Here is a 15,895-nt window from a genome sequence, read left to right on the forward strand (position 1 = left end):
TTCAGGCAGCCAATCAGCACAGAGCCTCATTATCATAGCCTCCCTGCCCCTCAAAATCCTCCATAGAAAAGGAGGTTAGAAGCGGTAAAAATAGAGACATGGCCCACAGGCTGAATTTCTGATTTATGTAGAAAAAACAAGCTTTTGATTGTTTTTAAGACATTCAAGGCCTGTTTAAAATATACATTAAATGCTATAATAGGTCTCCTTTAACTCACTTTGTCAAAAACGAACCACGACACATTTTTATGGGAATTCTCATGTACATGACTCAGCATTTTGCAACGGATTACTTGTTTTTATGGCCTTGATCCATTTTGAAGTAGAATCAGGAAAAAAGTGGAATGCTGCAGCACCAGCTGGATGATGAGGCCGAATGGAACAGCAATTGAGGCACACAATACCAGCAAATGTCCCCAAAAGGGGACCAGATTGTCTGATTGATTTCTTTGACTTGGTGGCTCTCTAATTGTTTTGCCGTCCATTGCTCCCAGCTGTGTTGTTTGTGTGGGAGGGAGTGACGGCTCCCCTGCTGCAGAGCACAGAACAGTCTCTGCAGTCATGTTGCAGTTGAAGTGCAGTGCTGCAGCAGAACCAGCGAAGCAAACAGAAGACAAGAAGTTTTGCACCAGTAATCTCTAAATAAAGTACAGCCGCCTCAGTCTCACCTGACTGCATGCCAATTTTTTTTCACAAACATGACATTTTGAGTTAGGCGTGTTTTTTGGAGGATAAAAATCTGAATGTGCTATTTTAACAATTTTGAACAACTTGTAGAAACGGATTGAAACATTAATGATGTGTTTAGATCTGTAATCTCATTGTTATGAAATATGAACAATGACAATCTTGAATCTAGATGTTTCTAGAAGAAAGTTTAATAGACTAAGCTAAACTGTCTCTTGCTACCGTTAAAGGAAAACTGCTGTTTAATTTAATTTGGGTTTCATTTTCACAAGTCTGCTGTATAATTCCATTCCATTCAAATTAACTTTTTAATTTTTAATTTTTATCCCAGAATATATTCATTTTATAGATTAATAAAAAGAACATGAAAATGCACATTTACATGCAAAACTGAACATTTAATGTGGTATCATTTCCGGCACTTTGGTCATTCACCAGCTCTGAAGTGGCAACAAAATGCAAATAATATCTCACACGAACATCTATGTATATAAGAAAGCATAGAAAAGTCACTGTTTTAAACTCTGGACAGGTTGTCAGTCCATCACAAGACTCCTCCTGGGAGTAACCATTCAGCTTTATTTTATTTTATTTTATTTTATGCATTCACAGTAATTTCCACCACTACAGAATGTACTCATCCAATTGGGGGCAGGGGTAGGTTTTATGCGATCAATCGTACTGGAGCGAGCAAGAGCTAGCATTAAAGGCACTGTGAAGGCTGCAGAATTGCTAAAACACTTGACTACAAAAGTAACAACAGTCATTAATCAGGGCTCCTACTCCATCGCTTACGATTTTGGATGTCTTTTATTGATACTGGTCTGGTTGGTGCTCTCAGCTTCATTTCTCTAACTGCTTGTATCAATCATCACTCAACACCAATCAATCTCATTGATTGGTGAAGCAGTTTCTTCTGCGTCCGTTGGTAGTATCCCCTGGAAATCAAAGTAAGTTCCAAAGGAACCAGACTAACTCTTTGCATCCAAAAGGAAAATGACGGTGTTGGCTGGTCAAGCTCAATTAAGCAACTTTGTTGGAAGATTTAGCAACTTATTTTCAGAGCTCCTGAGAGTATTTGTTTGTTTGCTTTTTAAGTGTTTCGAAACATAGCCAGCAACCTTTTGGAAAGTGCTGCACCATTAGAGCAAGGTCCTGGTCTCCCACTGCAGGCACACCTCCATTATTTCTACTTTGTTCAGTCAGCGGCAGAGAGCAGTGAACAGAAACACTCATGATTGATTTTTGCACATGTGCAACAAAGCTGTCTGAGGTTGTAATTCAGACGGAAGCTGGGTGCTGTGTGAGAGAAAAAAAATGTGACTGTGCGGCTGATAACACGGAGGATAACTTCAAATGCAAATATAAGCAGAAATCACAGCACAGGTGTTATCTTGAGTTTATTCGTATGGGGAATTTTGTCAAATGCAGCAGTTGGAAAGAAAGTATGCACAGAATATATTTGTCATTATAGTAATAATGTGAAAACATTACATAAGTCTCGTGTAATGAAAAGATTAATTCATGTTTCTCTTAATCAGTAAGTAGTCAGCCGCTGAGTATCTTCAGTTTGCAGGGGAAGATAGGTGTCCTATCTTTGTGGCCATCCTCTCTCTCCACCAATGAAAATACCAGCTCCATACCATTACTGATTTTACATCCAAACTACCCCTGAGACCAGCAAGACTTGCTGACTGGTTGCTGCCCCATATGGAGCCTCATATATCAAGCTTGTGTTATGTTGGAGTTTCTGAGTTTGCAGCTACATCATTCACCAAGATATATCCACTAAAGAGCAAATATAACATGTCATACTTCAGTCTTCCACTGAGGATTTGTCCTTTAGGTTGTAATGTGTGTAGTCCTTGGTTAGGAAATTGCAGTGCTGTATATCAATTGTTTTTTCTGGTCATCTTTAAGAGTAGCACCAGAATTTGATGCACTGAAGCGAGCCTGTTCTCATTAGACTCAGTATCCACAAGGAGCTGGCCCAGATAAAGGCGCTCAGCAAGCCCTTCCCTGAAGAGTTACAGCTTCTGTGCTAGATATGCAAAACCAAGCTTGAAAATAATAGAACACGCTCAGTGGTAGGATGATTTACTGTTTGGTTTCTGGTTCTGAGGTTCACTGAGAGCTAGAGCCTAATTAATTCGTCCATACTGTGTGTGTGTAAGTTTCAGTATGTGACCATGAGATGATGAGATTGAGTATAAATGTGAGTGTGTATTATATGCGTTTTTAGTAAGTGAGTTTAGTTGAAAGCTACTGAGGGTCTAAGACTCTTTAGTGTGACTGATAGACTTGGCATTATTGTTACTGTATATACTAGTAAATCCATAAGCAGCAAGTTCTATGAAAAAGGAGTAGTTGGCTAGATGCATGTAAGTTTGCATTTAAAAAAAAAAACAAACAAAGATGAATTATTTCTCAAGTATAAACTATAGTTAGACATAAATCAGAAAAGTAAAATCTGAAAGAGGCAAAGTAATTGCTTGTTCATATTTCTTAAATACTTAAAAATGTTGCTTTGTTTATTATCTGCATTAATCTTGAGCTTAGTAAAGCCGTACAGGACAGTTTCATTACCTCATGATGTGCACTTATAAATATAAAGGTAATTTATCTCTCATAATATAGAAAAATTATTTGTAAACACGCACACATATTTTGCTTCAAGTATAGTTATGTCATCCCTGGTAATACCAGGGGTGTGTATTGGCAAGAACCTCATGATACAATACATATCCCAATACATGTGCCACTCAGAATACGTATCCTATCACGATACAATACCTATTGTAACATTGTGATAAAATATGAAGAAAGTAAAGCGCAAAATAAAGAACATATACACTGAAATTGGTAGCCAAATGTGTCACTGAACACAGAATATCTAAAATAAGGTGCATTGTTACACACACTGAAATAAAAACATTAAAGGTTTACGTCAAGCATCGTAACCTTTAATAAAAACAGCAGTGATGGCTGGCTGCTGTTCCAGGAAGCACTGCAGTGTGTCATATGCACGGGTCCTTCTGGTAATAACGCCAGTCTTGAGAGAGGCCAGTGAAAATTTTAGGGTGGCCAAGAACCACAATCATATGGAAAGACGTTGCTACCATAATGCAATCATGTGAAAAACGTCAGGTCATAAGTGTGTGCATCCTTAAAATACGTCCTGCTTGCACCCTGCTGCTGAAAACAAAACGATTCCGCCTCCATTAAAAAAAAAAGTAATTGTGTCCGTGGTGGCCACAAATCTTTACAAATAAAATAAACCAATGATTCTATGATCCGCTGAGTACGAGGTGATGTTGATGGTATGAAGTTACCCAGAGTAGTTTGCTTTGGCTCAACAGGTCTCGCCGGCAGCCCTCTGCTAATAACTCAGAGTGGTGTATTCTGAGATGATTTAATACGTTGGTTGTGTTCCTGCAGTACTTCACGGCAGCTAAACAAATCTTGCAAATTGTCATTCTCTTTTTCTAAGTTGGTGATTTTCCTGCCACTTTTAACGTGAAAGTAAAAATGCTTCCAAACATCGGCTTTCAGTTGTGGCGGTGTTATAATTTGCGCAGGCATGTTCGATCCAGTTCTCGTTCTCCATCACTATCAAAAATGATGCTGCGCCTCACAATGAAGTAGCTCTTCCATGCCATCTGGAGGAGTAGAAGTAATTTTATTCAGAAACGACAACAGCGTGAAATTAGTTTTTTCTAATAAATCACTAATAGGATATGACAAATAATGTTTTAATAGTGTGACGAAGTTTCGCAATATATCGCCATGTCAATATTTTACACTAGGTAATACTATAATATAATTATATTACCAGACATGACATCATCCAGAAATTCCTTACCCTACCTTTAACTACTCTTGTTTTACCTGTTGGGCCACAGTCCTATGTGGTTGTGACTATGTGATTATGTGAATTTCAACTTTAAGGCCCAGTTCTGAGGACTCAGTCTGAGACCAGCCTCGAGTTTTATTCACGGACCGCATGGTTTTGAGAACAAAGGAATAAAGGAAAAACTCCAAAGCCCAGCGGGTTTGTAGTCCACTGAGGTGTCAAAAAAGGCGTGCCTGAGCTTACAGTGCCTGAGCATACAGTAAGGACAGTGAACTGGTCCGCAGGCGCTGCTGACGTCAGCACGTCCCCGGTGGATAAAAAGCAGTGGCTCCCCAAACTTCCTCCTCTTTTTCCTCCGGCTCGTTTTTGCTCCAGGTCTTTTTCCCCTCCAGAGCCGAGGAAAAAGGGCCGCTCTTCACCAGGACCACCTGCGAAGCGTAACGATCCGCTGTTTACCGAGGGCCGCTGCTCCCCGATACTCTCTCTCCGACTCTCTCTCCTCGCTCCGAGTTTTCTCTTTACACAAGGAACTGTTGCATTTCGCAAAGATTACCTCATCCTCGCTCAGCGTGTCCAGCATCAACCGAGGAGCATCCCGCCAGCTGAGTTCATGGAGCCTACGCACTCATCAGTGGGAAAACGGAGTTACCCGCAATGTTCCGACAAAGGGGGACAGGGATCCGTGCGCACGAGACGACGTGACCGGCTACGGCAACCAAGGGGATGGCGCGGCTACCAGCGGCGCTGCATCATCTTCTTTTTTGTTTCAGAGTCAGGAAGAGAACGGGAGCCGGGAGGCGGGAGCATTGAACCACCATTTGGAGTGTGAAATCAGCTCCTTGTGGACCGGGACTGAACCAAGAGTTCTAAAACCCTAGGACACCACCGATAACCTCCAGGGCAGCTCAAAGTAAGAGGCTTGTGTCTGGGCAGAGTTACTGTTGTTTGCCTTGCATATTACTGTGTAACGCGCCGACGGTCTCTCATGCAGACCGGCGGTCGTTGTGTTTGTTAAGTGATCACTCACTGCTGAGGTGGTCCGTGCCCCTGTTTCCTGTCAAAAGTTTAAAGCATGAGTGGTGGGTTAACCACAGAGACTAGCTCCTGATTGGGAAACAGTGGAACGATAACGATACCGGCAGTGAGAGATCACACCCGTTTTTCCACAGCTGTTGGCGTCATTAATCCGCAGTGTTGTTTCGCTTATTCTTGTGTAACTTGCCGACGGTCTCTCATGCCGACTAGCGGTCGTTATGTGTCTATTTTACTGTGACTGTTGTTCCTTTCCTTCTCACTAACCCACACAGACACGTTACCTACTTAGACCATCAGGCCTCCGATACTTTCAGTATCTGGGTGGAGAAACCTTCCCGTAGTTTGAACAGCGCGCGACTCAGTCACCACGTGACTTTGCCAGCCATCTTTTCTTTTGTCTTAGCCTACCACGTGTATGAACAGCCATTGTGACGTTATTCGGCATTTTGTTTAGATCCACGCGGCGCTGCCCGCCATTTGTTTGGTCCACGTGTCGTGACGTGGTCCGCCATTTTGTTCGGTCCGCGTGGCGTTGTCCGCCATTTCCCTTTTGGTCTACGTAACATTGTCCGCCATTTTTCTTTTGGTTCACGTGACGTGACGTGGTCCGCCATTTTGGTTGTGTGTCCAAGTGACGTGACGTTGTTCTGATACACACACACGCCCACACACTGAAACACACACACGCACTGACACCCACACACACGCAGATGAAGTTTGTGTTTAATGTTTAGTTAGTTGTTGTTTATGTGTAGTTTATGCATCAGAATTTATCTTAAGTGTTGTTTTATCATCTTTTGACACTTGAGTAAATAAATTCTGATTAATTTGAATGAGAGAAGTTGTTTGTGCTGATTTTATACATATTTGCCACAGGTGCTGGTTGCAAAGGTCTGTACTCGGACTCCATCCTTCACTGTTATTCTGAGGAATAACTTTTGTTGAGATTGATCTTGCTGTTTAGTTATCGTTTTCCTGATTATATCAGGTGGTGCCCCGTTTTGATTAATTCATTTTGATAATTCAATTTGATAAATAATCTACTTTATTAATTATTAAAAATGGTCGAAGGAGAATCATCAATAACTCTTTGATAACTAAACCAGCACCCCCTCTGTGGCACAACATACCAGTCTTTGGAGTAATGACTTGTGCTTAGTGCCGTGGTCTTGCTACGTACATGACCCACTAACCACATCATAAAACACTTTTTCAAATGGCCACTGGCTTGATTCTTAGCAAATGTTATAGCATTCTGCCTTTTAATAAATAATGATCAAATGTGACACCCTTGTCTCATTTATTTAAAAAGGTTTATTTGTTTAAATATGCTACTATTATTTTAGTTAGTTTAAGTGGCTTTATAACAATATCTCAAGTTTTAACACACAGTTGAGTTTGTTTAAAACAGAAATTTCACAGCTAATTGTGTAATTTTTTGCACTTTTCAGTTTGATGTTGTATTGTACAATCTTGTTTGAGTTTTTTTCTGCAACAAGTTGTTATTGGCAGGATATTATGTAGATACTAACTTCAACTCCTAATTTTTAGATACTGTTCAGCTGATAAACTGCAGGCAAGTTTTGATCCCTGAAAGTAACCTAATTGTGTGACATATGACATTAACAAAGATGAATCTTCTTCACTTAGTGTAAAACAACATCTTAACTTTCAACATTTTCAGCTTAATAGAATGAGACAACAGCAAGAGGAATAAAAATGATTTCCAGTTCCCATAAAGTCTGCCGATGCAGCACACACAGAATGTCAGTATACACTTGGACATAAATCACAATTGTAATCCAGAAAAATGCATCAAATTCAATCAGTTTGATGATACTTGTTCTAATTTAATGATTTAAATCGAAATATTATTTAATGGAAGACATAAAATGAAGTATGTCTTTTCTTGAAGATACTTGAAATTCATAATTAAAAAAAAAGCAGACACATTTTGGCTGATACTCAGCTTTGTTACACACCTGTAGTTCTGGATGCAATTAATGATGACACTGATTTTTAAATTGTGAACGTACAAAACCACGTAGACTGACCTGGGTCGAGAGACTTGGCGGGAGCCCAGCTTTTGAAGTAGTCATCCTATAAGGAAACACAAGAAACAGGATTTTGAAAAACGTCTCAGTGGAGTACCGGTATTTTGTAGACTAAAGAGTAAAAAGCCTTAATACTACACCCAACAAGTAGGAAAGTCTGCCCTAATTCCTCTTTACTTTTATTATTTCATAGTCATATAATTAAAAAGAAAAATGATTGTGTAAGCCTGTGTCGACAGTCAAAAAGAGGACACAAATATGCACAGAAATGTGCAGGGGACACATGGGGATTGAAGAAAGATACACTTGACAGTAAAGTGTTTGGTATTTGAAAACAGGGATGAGTAGCTTTATTTAGCTGTTCAGCAGAAGTTGTTCCCACTCTTGTACTTGAAGAACAAACATTTCTTTTACCTTTGAGATGCAGGCACAGATAAAGTTTTATCAACTTATAATATCAACACAGATTAACTGGCTTTTCAGCTAAATTGAGTTAAGAGCAGAACCTGAGTTGTAAAATAAAACTATCTTTGATTCACTAGCTACATTCAAAGCAGATTGACTGTCCGCTTAGAAACAAATTCTCTTGTAAAAGTGGGATGTCCTTCTGTAATGAATGAGAGGTGGGGGAGAGGGAGGCCGAAGCTAAATAAAGAAGTCATTATAATGTGCACAGATGATCCACTAATGCCATGCTTATTCTAGAAATGAAAACTGGGAACATTTAAACAACACAAAAGTATATCAACTAACTGAGGAGATAAAACCTAATTAACTCGCCCCTCAGGCTCCGTCTTAACTAATGTCCCGATTCATTTGTTTTCTGTGGTCTCATACCATATCTTATGCGCTGGCTCTATTTTAAATTCACATTTTAAGACTGTAAAATATAGCAGAGCTGCTGTGGGTCCTCCTCAGAGACTGTCTATTAGTGTATTTGTTTTTGATTTTATTTTGTTTTATTGTAAAAGAAATATCAAACATCAAAAGTCCATATTCCACCTGGAATATTGTGGCTAAACAAGAGTAAATGATAACATGCAGATTAGTTCTGTTCGAATGGTCACATTTGCAAATCTCCTCCATCCCTGCCACCTAGAGATCTGCTTAAAGTTGTACAGGTAACATATTTCTTTCCTAACTTGCCAAATTTTCTAAAGGTCAACGAAGTTGTTGAGGGATCTCTTTTTTTGACTTTGCATACATTTAAGCATTAAGGGCCCGATTTACTAAGATCCTAAATAAAGAGTACTAAATTGCGTGTGCACTGAAAAAGTTTGCACGTGCTGTTGTTGTGTGTTTTGTGATCAACTAAGAATGCTCGCGCAATTGATAACAGGTGCAAACCGCAGTATTTAAATTAGGTGTTGCGTGTCTTACGGTTTGCGAGCGCAAAATGAAATTTGACGAGTTGGAGTTAGAGATATTAGTGGAAGAGGCAAATTTTTGTGCCGTATTCAGCAGCCCTGCCGTGAAAAGCACCCCCTCGTATATTCAATGATAAGTAGACCAAGAAAAAAAACAACACACTGACACTTCAATATATTTATATATACACACTCACACAAACACATACTTAGGAATTTATATTATATATATTTACAAATATTATGGAAGACAACACAGTAAGCAGGCTATTAATTAATGACATCAATAACCATTTACCCGATTCTTGTTATCTGTGACTGTGATTGTGGGAAAGTATGACTATTGTGGAATCCATGAGCGCATTTAAACATGAATCATTAACACAAAACTGGACGCTAAACAGAACGTGACACGGAATGAGAATATAATTTTTGTCAGACGAGGGGGTGCTTTTCACGGCAGGGGTGCTGAATACGGCACAACACCGGGGTATGACAACTGCAGAACAAGTATAGGCGCACAATAAGAAACACTTTTTTCTCCATGAAAACACGTGATTTATTTATTATCACAAATAAAAAAATGAATGTGCCTCCTGTGGCAACCTTTTGCTGAATAATACTCGATTTAACATTCAAATAAAATATTTCTCCTTTTGCATGTGGAGAATCCTCACCACAAGTTGAGCCATCCCCACCCCAGTCCTCAAATCAGCCCTTAACTCATTCAACAGCCCCAAGATGGAATCGCTAGATAGTTGATATGTTTCAACTATCTGGTTTTCATTCATTCCAAACAAATTTACACGAGTCCGAAAGACTCTCTCTCTGCTATTCTTTGATTTTGGCGATGTCGCCTCCTTACCACAATAACAGCAGCCATCGGTGCGTAATGCTGGGCAGATTAGCACCTTCCTTTCGAACGTATTAAATACAGACGCAATCACAATCCCCGCAATTACTTTCTGGCTTGGTAAATCTCATTGCGTGTGGTAAAATAACTTATTTGCATTTTCCCCTCCCAGTATTTAGCGCATTCTGGCGGGTACGCCCCATATTGATTATTCATCAGGGCAAAAGTACTAAATGAATAGCGTGTGCTATTTTGCGCATTTGAGAGGCGCAGTCCTCTTTGCACGCTGTTAGTAGATCAGCTTGCACATTGGTTTGCGGGTGCTGTCAAGTTTGCACACGTTTTTACGCACGCAAACCTTTAGTAAATCAGGCCCTAAGAGTACTTGGTCTAGGCAATACCACTAGGATTAGGATCTCTAAAATCTCCCTAACCTTTCAAAGTTACAATGACAATGTTGTGAAAAATGGATTACCAAAAAATACTCAGCATGTCCAAATAAAGAGGTTAATCAGCCTAGCTACCACAGGAATTAAGAAACAATGGAAAGGCTCGTGTGCAAGTGCCAGCACATGACGAGTTGGGGTTGAGAATTGGTTTCGCGTCAGGGCTTCAAACTGATGAATCTCATGGATTAGTCTATCTTTTTTGACAATTTTCTGTTAGGAGTTATTACTTTTTTCAATAAAAGAAAAAAATCTGTTTATTTTGTCTGCATTTTGTTTTTTACGGTAAATGTGCTGCAGCTAAAATCAACATCAATGTCATTACCTGACCTATTTTTCTTAAACCAATATGGTGATCTTTGAGTCTGCAGATATTTAAGATAAATATCCACAGCTTCAAGTCTTTGACATTTTACACTTATTAAACCTTTCCAGGAAAAGATCCTCCTTTATTTAAAAACAAGGTCACCGTTAACAATGTCATGACTATAAAGTAAAGGTTTTATCGTTTTGCACAGTTACGTATTCAAATTTTTCTCCATTCAGTCCCCTAATGCTTTTTCTGGTCTAATGGAAATACTCATATAATGCATACTTTTTTGTAACATAGTTTCTTTTCATCAATATGACATTTGATATGGGAAGAAAAATTCCCCCTTTGTTGCGAGTCTCCAATTAATCAATAACATCCAGGTGAAAATATGTCTGAAACCTGCTTTAAAGAAGAAAGTGTGAAATGAAGTAAAATCACTGCTGCAAGATAATAATATCTTGAACTATACTATGAGATGCCTGAACAGACATCAAACCTGCTGTGCATTTAAATCTGAAGCTCTTCGACTTTGCTTTTTATACAAGTGTGAGACAAACACCGCAATGTCTGGGGCTTTCAGGGATTTGCTGCAGTGCATTTCTGAAATAACATTTCAAGTTACAGAAACAAAACTATACTTACCTCTGCTTCCTTTAAAAGTATTACAGAAGCCAGTGATGAATAGAGTGGGGAGAAAAGAAAAAGAAATAAAGGTCAGTAATTGTGCAACAGTATGGTGTGTCTATCAGATCTATTACAACTCTGTGTTACTCCTGCTGAATACTGAGCTCAGGACCAGAGATCCATTTAATGCGAGTCTGATTCTGAAGGTGGTGGAATACCACACAACGTACGCGTTCACTTGCAGCCTTATGAGCTAGCCGTATTTGATGTGGCATGTAATTTGAAACACAATGAGGGTAAATTGTACTGGTAGAGCAGCAGCAAAGCGTAAAGGAAGAAGAGAGAAGAAAGAGAAGAGGGAGAGCCATGGAAGCTGTACAGAAATAGAGGCAGGAAGAGGAAAGGCATGATTTCACTGGGGTTTTTTTTTTTATTACACTATAATGTGATGTGGAACCAGAAGAGCAGGAGGGCATGTGTCAAATTGTCACCTTCACAAGAAGAGGTACACTGGGACGACATGCATTTAAAGAAAAATGGAAAAACACTTACTGTATCTTACAACACCTTTCCTATTTACTTTGGCATGAACCAGATGATTTAAATATCATCTAAACAAGGCTGAGAAAACAAACAAACAAAAAGCAATCTACATCTATGAAGAGTAGTACTTCGGATTCAGAGTGTAGTCGAATTTATGTATCATGGAGTTTTTGAAATAATCATTAAAAGGACACATTGGTTGACAGTTTCCTAAGGTCTGTCACATGTTTTGGTCAAAAGTCCAGTAACTACGTAACCTTTCATCCATGTCTTTACACCTGTTTGTAGCAGCTGGTTTTTAGGGGTGGGGGTCAGCATCTTTACATGTTTGTGCTACCCATGTCAGTTGTACAGCAAGGTCTAAAACTTGGTGGAGAACTCTGCTTTGACCAGGGCCAGTGATGTCAGTGATGTCACAGCATTCTACTCGTCTGAAGTTAAATATGGGAAGCTACATTTGAACCTCATAAACTGAGCACTGGAAAGAAATATTCCTAAAAATAAAAACGGATTAATTAGTTAAGATAGTGAAGGAATTAGCTGGATTGCCAAAGCCTAGTTTCCCTTAAGCTTGCTCAAGGCTAACCTGCAGGAACAACAAATCCTGTCTAAATTCTGTGTAGCTCAATTCGCCAACGCCTGCCTCTGCAGAGATTGTAAATTCTTCTGTGGAAATTTGTGATTTTTATTGTCAAGCATAAAACTCAATAAAGCCTACTCGCTGCTGGTTGAGATATACAACTTTTCATTCATATTACTGTTAAAACACCCAGAGTAACTGCTGACCATGCTGGTTTACAGCCCAATGACTCAAAAAAAAGAGGCCATATCTCATCCACATCCTAGGGAATGCATATATTTATTTATTTTTTATTGTCTATTTCCCTTTAACTGGCTAGTTTGTAATTTGTAGGTACTTCCTGGTGAGATCATTGTGACTTACAGCTACAGCTAAATGTACAAAAACAGTGTGTCATCTGTTCCCATTAGAAAGAAGCATTTATCAGCAGCGTTCAAGAGATTACATACAAAGATCTTGCAGGCTTTTCTACAGCTTGATATTACTTAAGCTTTGTGTGCTGATACTAACCCTATTACTATTCAGGCTAAGGCATAGAGATGACCTTTCCTTGAAAAAGTCCACCATTAATATTTTAGTACGCTCATTCCTAAAGCATTAACAACCTGTTTAGCTTGCTGCCCCAATGTCATTCCATCCCTTTAAAGAGATTACCAGGAGATCAAACTGCTTAGTTATTACCACATCATCTTTGATGGAGGTGGTGTTGCAACGTTCAGCCATGAGAATCACAGTGAACAATCTCTGTCCATTCAAAGTTACAGAAACTCAGTAGGGGCTTGTTGCCAAGAAAAAAATTGACTCATTAAATTATGTCTTTTTTTAAGGGCTCAATTAAAATCTACTTTAAAAAAGTAGTATAGCAGCTGTGAGGGAGAATAGGATTCCTCTATAATAAAACTGTACATGATGCCATTCATTTAACACAGCCTCTGTTTTAATTACATTTAATTGGATGTTTGTGTTTAAACACATTTGTAATGAAATGAGTCCTTCCGTTACATCTTGCTGTTCGGTAGCTAGGTAATCAAGTTACACTGGGATGTTGAGCAAGCCTGCCCAGGGAAAGAAAATGGCTGAGAAAGGGGTGAGTGTGTCAGCGAGAAAGTGGAGAGGGAAACTACAAATCAGCCAACCTTGAGTGAAAAGCTATGAACCTAATTTCTGTTGTCAAAGGCAGACTTTATACAGTGAGACTTTACTACACTATATTAGCCTCTGAATAAAGATACACTATGTTGCACATTTTTGAAATAACAAAACAAAAGAAGTCAAGGGCTGTAGTGACAGCAACTGACACCAATGTATGCACAGCCACACTGTCCTAGTTTTTGATTGTGATGTGCAAAAGTTAATGAATTATACAAATAAATTAAGTCTACATCTTGACAGAAGTTACAGGGAGTGGACCAATGCAATACATCAAGTACTACATTCATAAAACTCCAGATTCACCAATAGAGATGAGCGTACACTGACAGAAATCTACGTATGGTTTTTTCTTTTTTTTAAACTCAGCAGTCATGAATAATCCATCTGTGAGCCAGATTTCCACTACTTTCTTGAAATAATGAATCATTTATATCTACACATGTGAAAATGAAACTACAGCTTTCAATTCAACAAAGTGAAAAAACAAGTGAAAGTTGTCGGTCCAGTGAATGAGGAATTTACATTTCTAAAACGCCCGACGGCACCTTTGATAAAGGTAGAGGGATATGAGTTCTTTGTGAACAGGACTTTGCTTACCACCGAAGCAGCTCAAGTTTAGCCTCCCACATAAATGCAAAGCATCTGGTCGTGAGCGCAGCCACAGCTACAGTAACGTTAGCAGCAACGATGTTGCCACAGCAACGCTCTTCCCCAAACTAAACTCGAGGAGAGCGCCGCGCGCATGTGCACGTCTGTGACAGAGAGGCTGGTGAATGTGGATGTAAATGGCTAGGACCACTTTTTTTGTTGTTATATATCAATCTTTTGATCTGCCACAATAATGTAATGAATTCAAAGGAATTCAAGTTGAGGGCTTTTTTCCGCAATTTTAGGTGAGATTAAAACAAGCGATTAATTACATTAATTAATTACAGATCTTAATGAATTAATTGCTCTTTTTATCGCTTGACGACACTAATTCTATGCACCATTTGAAAGAGTTTCTTCGTAAATGTTTGGTCATTGTTTTGTTTTTCACTTTACAGCATTAGTTTTAGACTGGTCAGTCTGTTGTGGTAGTTTTTTACATGTTGTGTTTTGTATTTTTTATTTTGTTTTGTTGTTAAGGCACGAGTCTTTGAAACATTGTCTATGCTGGTTTGGATGATGCTCAAGGGACTTCTGTTGGCACTTGTAGCACTTTTGTAGAACTATGCTATGATGTTTCATTGCCAAAGGTACAGTTGTTTGCCAGCTGGAACAACCGATTGAGCTTTCAAAGCATGATTAATGCCCAGCGGAAGACCGGTATATTCACACGAGTTGACAAAGGGGCATTTGGATGTTTGCAAAAAGCAAAGTGAAGAGAAAGGAAGAGGACGTTTAAACAATATTCCTCCCTATGATGTCCAACAGGCGTTCTGAGGAGCATGCAGAAGGAACATGCTGAATTTAGGATTTTGTGATTCTACAAGACTGCAGAAACAAGTGGCAAGCAGTGAGGAGGAAAGATCTCAGCACTTGTCAGATGTTGTAATCCTGGACATGTGACACTAAAGGAGTGACTGCGATGTTCAGATATTGAACTGTTTCCAACCATATTGTAAACGCTTACAGTACATATCTGTGTATTCATTTATTTAATTCTTTATCTAGCCCTCAGTTTAAACTGCAGCAAAATACATTTTTGTTAGGGATTAATATAGTTTTTCAATTCCATTCAATTTTATTATATATTGCACATTAGATTGTTAAATTGTGTTGTTGCAAAACAACAGGAGGTCAATATCAATAGTGTAATAATACCACTGCATTTCTTAAACTGGTGGAGATTATCTCAACAATTCTCTCATATCTTTGATGACCTATAAATCATTCATCTTGGGTCATGTTGGCTTATTTGTTCTCATTTTAAAGGGATGGTTTTGAAATCTCCTCTGATGGTGGATCCCTGAGGATCAGTGCAATTGTGAGCTTGTGCAAATACTCACATTACCATTAAAATGGGTAAAGCTAGGCCTGAAGTGCTGACTGGAGATGTCATAATCGTGGGAAGAGGATGCAAATCCTCCCTCTCAGTGGAAACTAAACAGCGTTAAGAGTAAAATGTACTGCATACATTTTATTCATAGCTCGGGAACATTGCTGAATTCTTACTTTACTGATGTTTTTTTTACTCATTTATCCCTTATCCATCCCTTCTCCATCTGTCTGTTCTTGCTTCCCTTTCCACAAAATCTTAGCTTTTCTCCTTAGGCTCCATCCTCGGATCTGATCAGCTACCAATGAAGCTGATGTAAGAGCTATGTGAGCAAACAGCACAACTCGGAGAGAGTGGCTTTCCATCACACACTGCAGCCTCTCGTATTACTGCACTACTGTCGAATA

The 15,895-nt window shown here is 39.0% G+C and overlaps 1 protein-coding gene across 1 annotated transcript in view; it reads right to left on the bottom strand.

Annotated features, from left to right (window-relative positions):
- spock1 (SPARC (osteonectin), cwcv and kazal like domains proteoglycan 1) overlaps nt 1-15,895 on the bottom strand; it is a 115,344-nt gene that overhangs the window by 45,534 nt on the left and 53,915 nt on the right. The window contains exon 3 of the mRNA XM_061725234.1: nt 7,630-7,675. Coding sequence (XP_061581218.1) covers nt 7,630-7,675 — 46 coding nt within the window. The remainder of the gene's footprint in view (nt 1-7,629; nt 7,676-15,895) is intronic.

This window comes from Cololabis saira, chromosome 7, assembly GCF_033807715.1.
Source record: "Cololabis saira isolate AMF1-May2022 chromosome 7, fColSai1.1, whole genome shotgun sequence".
In the NCBI taxonomy this organism is placed as follows: Eukaryota; Metazoa; Chordata; class Actinopteri; order Beloniformes; family Belonidae; genus Cololabis; species Cololabis saira.